This window comes from Acipenser ruthenus, chromosome 30, assembly GCF_902713425.1.
Source record: "Acipenser ruthenus chromosome 30, fAciRut3.2 maternal haplotype, whole genome shotgun sequence".
Lineage (NCBI taxonomy): Eukaryota > Metazoa > Chordata > Actinopteri > Acipenseriformes > Acipenseridae > Acipenser > Acipenser ruthenus.
In genome coordinates, this window is record NC_081218.1 from 1,878,019 (window position 1) to 1,884,735 (window position 6,717).

Here is a 6,717-nt window from a genome sequence, read left to right on the forward strand (position 1 = left end):
ACACATTGCTAATTAAAGGTACAGACAGCAGGCGTTAGTCTAGAACCTAAATTATAAGACAAACAAACGACAACACAATGAGATCTGCTTTTTTTTTCTGTAACTGTTTCCCAGTTGCAATTGGAAAGCGAAATGTTGACGGGAGTGCATTTTTACTAATGTCCAGGGGGTGCTGGAACTAGGGGTGCTGCATGGGAGTGAGGCAGCACCCTTACCTTTGCATGGCTTCCATCATATACAGGGGTTACAGTTTTGTTCAATGGCTTTCAGCACCCCCACTATAAAAATGGTTCCAGCACCACTGCTAATGTCTCATTCACACACAAGCACGTATATATGCATGAATATAATACAAGACAGTACTGAGTCATAGTTTGTAAATCCTTAATCTAAAACAGTGCTGCTGTTTAGAACTTTAGATCTATCAAACAGAACTTGTGGAAATGACAACACAAACACACAGTATGTCGGGGAAGTTTATTTTTCGAGCAAAACTTTCCTAGCCCCTATTAAAATACATTCAGCAGTGCACTTCAGACAGTCTGTCTGTAGTAGTCTAATCCCAGCACCCAAATAGCGTGTTTGTATTGTGAGATTTTAAGGTTTAATTTGTTTCTGCAGGATTGCCCAACTTGACATCTAGTTTTCGTTGCGTTGGGCTTCAAAAGTGTAGGAGATAAAGTTTTCAAATCTAGTATTCAGAAGCACCATTTTCACTGCTCCCTTCATTCTCCCTGAATAGTTGTCCCTCCGGGAACAAATATTCAGGAATATCGGTTCCCCTTCCGAATATGTGTACCCCCTTATTTTTTTTTGTATCAAAGTCATCTTTCTTTGCTTATAAATCTATATCCATGCACTATCAACCAAAACCTTAATTTTAAGACCACTTTCCCTAACCCTAAACTTGTACCATCCAGTCCCCTCTGACAGGTCCAGTCTCATCTACAATGATACATGAGAACAGCCTGCAAACATTACTCCCGTTTACCAGCATTATACCTGCAGAATTTACATGAAATAGGATGAATAACAAATGTGTGTGTGTGGGGGGGGGGGGGACCAATATTCATTTACACCGGGAGCAGTTAATGACAATTAATAATATTTCCTTGGGGGACCCTAAAAGGTGCGGACAAATATGGAGGAGGAACGCAGGGGCTTTTCAAATTGGATGGAAATAACTCCTATTGCATAGCAGTTTGATCCGCGCCTGGTTTTAGTGTGAGTTTAAGACGACCCACCTGAGCTTGTTTGTTACACCCTGTGGCGAATGAAGCTCGTATTAAAACCTGGAATGGGTGAAATTGCTATGCAATGGGAGTCTTATTTCCATCTCTGCAATCATTAGAGCAGAGCGATGATGAGGGGAGCAGTGCAAACGGCCATGCAGGTAATACAGACTACACTAGTCATCCCGCTGGCTATGCGGTCACCATTAACTGTATTCCCCTGAAAGCCCAACAGTCTTCCTGTCCCATTCAGTGGTAGACAGACACTTGACAAAGAAATGGCCCAGGTCGTGTTTGGAGATGACTCTTCCCTTCAGCATATTTTCTGTGACAGTGTATTTCTCCGTTAAGGGGTGGTTATCTACAGGAAAACAGGGGGACATTTTGGTGAAGAGAAAAAACGTGCGATGCAGAGCAAAAGAGGAAAATTCATTATTAATAACTTTTGTGTTTAAAAAGTTACCAACATTGAACCAATGCTATTAACAAGTTTACAGTGCTACAGTTCAAGAGAGCCACGGGGTAATACAAGTCACTCATCCTTATTGAGGCTGTGTGGTCCAGTGGTTAAAGAAAAGGACTTGTAACCAGGAGGTCCCCGGTTCAAATCCCACCTCAGCCACTGACTCATTGTGTGACCCTGAGCAAGTCACTTAACCTCCTTGTGCTCCGTCTTTCGGGTGAGACGTAATTGTAAGTGACTCTGCAGCTGATGCATAGCTCACACACTCTAGTCTCTGTAAGTCACCTTGGATAAAGGCGTCTGCTAAATAAATAAATAATAATAATCCTTTCCAACACTGAAGTCTGGAGCTTCCCTCCTGATTATATGTGCAAGGCCACGTGAATTCTTTTCCACACTTTGCTTGTTAACTGTGCAGGGGTTAATGCCAGCCCTGGTGGGCTGTGCCCACTCTCACCTGCGATATGAGGTGGCATGACTGCCACATAGTCCAGACCAGAGTCCTTCAGCACCTGGTACATGCGGTCGTGATCTTCAGTGACAGCCACCAGACGAGGGGGCACCTTGGAGCGATCCCACAGGAGGAAAGCTACAACGGCAAAAAACAGACGGGAGTTTATGAATCCTCAATCTTCCTTTATGGGCTATAACATCCTAGTATCCTTGGATCTCTCTATCATTGACACACCACTCCATCAGCCCACATTTCTACTTCTCTCTCTATATAAAAAGTTACAAAACTTGAAAAATAGGATAAATGTCTCATTCACACAATGGCTTAATTTAATGACTGAACATGTATCTCCCGAGAGACTCACTGCAAGATTATATAACCCACAGAATTTGATACGGCCTGGAATCCCTATTTCAACTTTCTACAGCTATGGCTCAAAGTTTTGCAGCAACCTGGTGGAGAATGTTATGTTAACATATTGAATCACACACTGCTTTGTAGTTTTCCATACACTTAACGAAAAACAGACACACATTTCTAAAATTCTAGGTAATGCAAAACTTTTGCCCATTAGATTAGTGAGTATGGATACCTTAACCAATGAATTAATAACATCCTCAGTGCTAGCATTGTTTAATCGTGTTGAATATATTTATTCATTTATGAAATGGTCTATCTATCTATCGATCTCTAGGATACTCAAGGACAGAACACCAGTGTGAAAAAGTCTAGTAACAGTTTTCTATTCCACATAAACCCAGGTGATGTTCTCAAACTAAACATTGAAATAATTTACTAAACAGAAACTACAGTAATACAGAGTGGCAATGACATTTCAGTCATGCTAGCACATGGTTTAAAGTGTGCCTCAGTTTCATTTTGTTGTTGTCGATGTTGAAATGTCTCTAAATCTAGATCTGGGATTCTTATCGGTACTGCTAATTACAGATGTACGTTCTTTTGTTTCTGACTGTTATTGGTTTATAACATCAATAGTTTTGTATTTGCATCTCACTTTGTCTTTGGACCTTGTTAATTCTTTTTTGCTGCTTCATTTTTATTGCTGTTTCTAAAAGAAAAATAAAAAAAAAACTCCTACCAGACATGCAAGCAATAACTTTGCGAATCCCACGTGCTTTCATGGCATCCAAGATGTTCCTGGTGCCTTCGGACATCATTGTAGTCGGACCTAGGGACAGAAATCAAACACCAAATACAATAAAACACAAAGCATACAGAAAACATAAACTCGCTAACAAGATTCTTTTCCTTAGGACCTGGCGACCTCTTGTGGCCAATGTTGAAAGTGCAGTCTTTATCTGCAGCACAAATTTAACGTTATCCCAAGATCCCAAATCCAAACCAGCTCCCTCTGCTTTCACTCTGAACTTTTTGCCTTCCCAGTGATTGCTCAGCTGTCAGACTCACTGAGGTCATTCCTGGTCCCCAAAATGATGATGACAGCGTCCTGCCCCTCCATGGCCCTCCTCACGGCCTCCTTATTCAGGACGTCCCCAGTCACCACTCTGGAGGCCTTGTGCCCGGAGGGCAGCTTAGCGGTGTCCCGTACCAACACAGTCACATTGTACCCTGCGGAATGGAGAATGAATGAATCAGTAACAATAAAGAAACTCTGTGTTACTGTCTCAGTCTTATCTTGTGGATCAAACCTGAATTATTGCTCAGTACAACACTAAGTCAGTTTAATACTAATGTTTTAGCAGTGTGGAGTAGTGGTTAGGGCTCTGGACTCTTGACCGGAGGGTCGTGGGTTCAATCCCAGGCGGGAGACACTGCTGCTGTACCCTTGAGCAAGGTACTTTACCTAGATTGCTCCAGTAAAAACCCACCTGTATAAATGGGTAATTGTATGTAAATATAATGTGATATCTTGTAACAATTGTAAGTCGCCTTGGATAAGGTCGTCTGCTAAGAAATAAATAATAATAATAATAATAATAATAATAATAATAATAATAATAATAATAATAATAATAATAATATTAAACATCAAAATCGGCATTCAGTACGAAAAAGGCACTTAATGCATAATTACCAACAAATAAACTTTATACAAGCCTTTTTATACCTATCCTGCAGTTATCTCATTCCTTAACAATTCTTTCTTTTGTAACTGTTTTCTAGTATTACTATACAGATGTGATATCTTAGACCTTCTACTATTATTATTATTATTTATTTCTTAGCAGACGCCCTTATCCAGGGCGACTTACAATTGTTACGAGATATCACATTATACATTATTTCACATTATACAGATATCACACTATTTTTACATACAATTACCCATTTATACAGTTGGGTTTTTATTGGAGCAATCTAGGTAAAGTACCTTGCTCAAGGGTACAACACCAGTGTTCCCCACTGGGGATTGAACCCATAACCCTCCGGTCAAGAGTCCAGAGCCCTAACCACTACTCCACACTGCAGAACACACAGCCATACCCAAATCAGTAACTTCCACAAGCTTGCCTTTACATTGAGAAATTACAACGATTCGAATGGAAGAAAAAGCAAATACACAAAGCATAGCAACAGATACAAATGGAAGATATTACAAAACAATACATTTTATTCTTAACATCTATGTTTCCCTTCATAAATAACAAATGTATTAGGTTTTACAAATAGCTGCTTGTGGTTTTTGCTCAAGAAAAATGCAGGTGAACTATACAATGGTACAAACCTGTATCCAGGTATTGTGCTCTGCTACAAAACACTGAGTCAATCTTCACTTCATTTCACTTCGCCTTAGTGAAACTAAAGAAATGTACCCCAACCTTATTCCTTATAGCAGTGTGCCATTTCTATAGATTGAGGGCATTTCTTCAGTATAGGAATTGGTGGATCAGGTTTTAGAACTGTTGCCATAGGTGTGGCTTCAACAAGAAACAGCCAGACTAAGATACAAGTCCCTCCTACCTGTTCAGGAGTGATTAGACAGCCCAGAACTCACAGCAATGGCTTATCACTCCTAGCTGGGGCACTTCTAACTGTGACTCAGCCAAAATTGCCTGGTCTGGTGGCATGACTCAGCACTCTGACTTAAAGATGTTTTTTTTTTTTTTGTCAACAACAATGCAACAACATGTTAGAGTTTAAAATGGAAATGCTAGGTATTTACACCTGCATTGCTGTCATGCACTATCATGTGCTTGTGGCGGGACCGATTACAGTATCTGTAACACAACAGGGATGGAAATCAGACTCCCGTTGCATTGCAGTTTGATCCATTCCGGCTTTTGCTATGAGTTTATTAAGACACTCACCCGCGCTTGTTACCTATGGGGCTGATCAAGCATGTACTAAAACCTGGAACGGGCGAAACTGCTTTGCAATAGGAGTCTTGTGTGCATCCCTGCACATACAATAACTTATTGTGCTGTGAAAATAAGAGCCTGAAAGAATAACAGAATTTATAGACTCTGGTTATTCCACGGATTTATAACTCTCGACTGTAAAAAAAAAAGTGCTTCTTACCTTCTGTGGTAAATAATGTGTGTGCGTGTGTTTGTGTGTTCATATCTGTGGTTAAACGCTTTGCACCACCCTATATAATTAACTAATTTCGCTTCATAAAGTCGAATGAGACTTGCTGAATAATGTCCCGTTGGCATTTTGAATTACATACGTACCGCTTCTAGTTTTCCATGTACTTAACGAAAAACTGACACCATTTTATTTGTAGACCAATTCGCTATAGCCTACTGTCGGACTTATTTTATTTATTTGTTTTGTCTTCAAACACACAGCAGAAAATGTACTTTGAACAGCGTATCTTCTGCCCAGTTCAAAAGCAAATACGACACAAAATGTAAACAGTAAACACTTCTGTACTGTAAATGGAATAGCAATAAGAGACGTTTGCGCTATTGTTTCTTTTAAAACGTATGTTCTGTTTTTTTATTGCATAATATATATATTTTCCTCACCTGCCGCTGCAGCTTGTGGTAGGGTCGCGAGTCCAGTCATTCCAGTCGCTCCGAATATCACTACGTTCTTAATACTCTCAGCCATGGTAACCAATCAAAACAATTGACTGAAATAAAGAATCGATTTTAAACGCGGCTTCGAGGACTTCCAGCAACTAGCGCGGTAGTTCGGGCTTCTGTGTTGAAAATGGGGCTGCAGAGTGAATTTCAGTCCGTTTAGAAGCGCTTTTGTCTGTACGGTACAGCCCCCTTAAAATAATTTAGCTCACTTCCGTAACAAACTCCTCCTGGGGTGGGAAGTTGAAACCGTACACGACCGGTTGTCATGAAAAGCGTTCTTACACCTGGGCCTTCCGATGTATGGTTGCAGCCACAAATGACCGTGCATATCATTTCTAAACTGCAGTGTAGTCACCTTGTGTTACAGAACGGGTAGTTTGTCAATCAATTTATCAAAATGTCCCCATAGTAAAAGCACACCTCTCAATGCTTCCCTATGCTTTACAGACCTCTCTGTGCTTTACAATGCTTCCCTATGCTTTACCAGACCTCTCTGTGCTTTACAATGCTTCCCTATGCTTTACCACACCTCTCTGTGCCTTACAGTGCTTCCCT

The 6,717-nt window shown here is 40.5% G+C and overlaps 1 protein-coding gene across 1 annotated transcript; it reads right to left on the reverse strand.

Moving 5' to 3' along the window:
* Positions 1-462: 462 nt before the first annotated feature.
* LOC117397815 (flavin reductase (NADPH)-like) lies at positions 463-6,352 on the reverse strand. The gene is made up of 5 exons (XM_033996704.3): positions 6,103-6,352; positions 3,578-3,739; positions 3,249-3,338; positions 2,153-2,284; positions 463-1,593 (listed from the first exon to the last, which is right to left on the reverse strand). The coding sequence occupies exons 1-5, from the start codon at positions 6,185-6,187 to the stop codon at positions 1,439-1,441; spliced, it is 624 nt and encodes a 207-aa protein (XP_033852595.1). The 5' UTR covers positions 6,188-6,352; the 3' UTR covers positions 463-1,438.
* Positions 6,353-6,717: the final 365 nt, after the last annotated feature.

Coding starts and splice junctions, on each gene's coding strand:
- LOC117397815 (XM_033996704.3), bottom strand. CDS start 6,187: ATGGCTGAGAGTATTAAGAACGTAGTGATATTCGGAGCGACTGGAATG. Junction 2,285..3,248: donor AGTTATTGCTTGCATGTCTG/GTAGGAGTTTTT, acceptor TTGCCGTTGTAG/CTTTCCTCCTGTGGGATCGC. Junction 1,594..2,152: donor CATGCCACCTCATATCGCAG/GTGAGAGTGGGC, acceptor GTTTTCCTGTAG/ATAACCACCCCTTAACGGAG.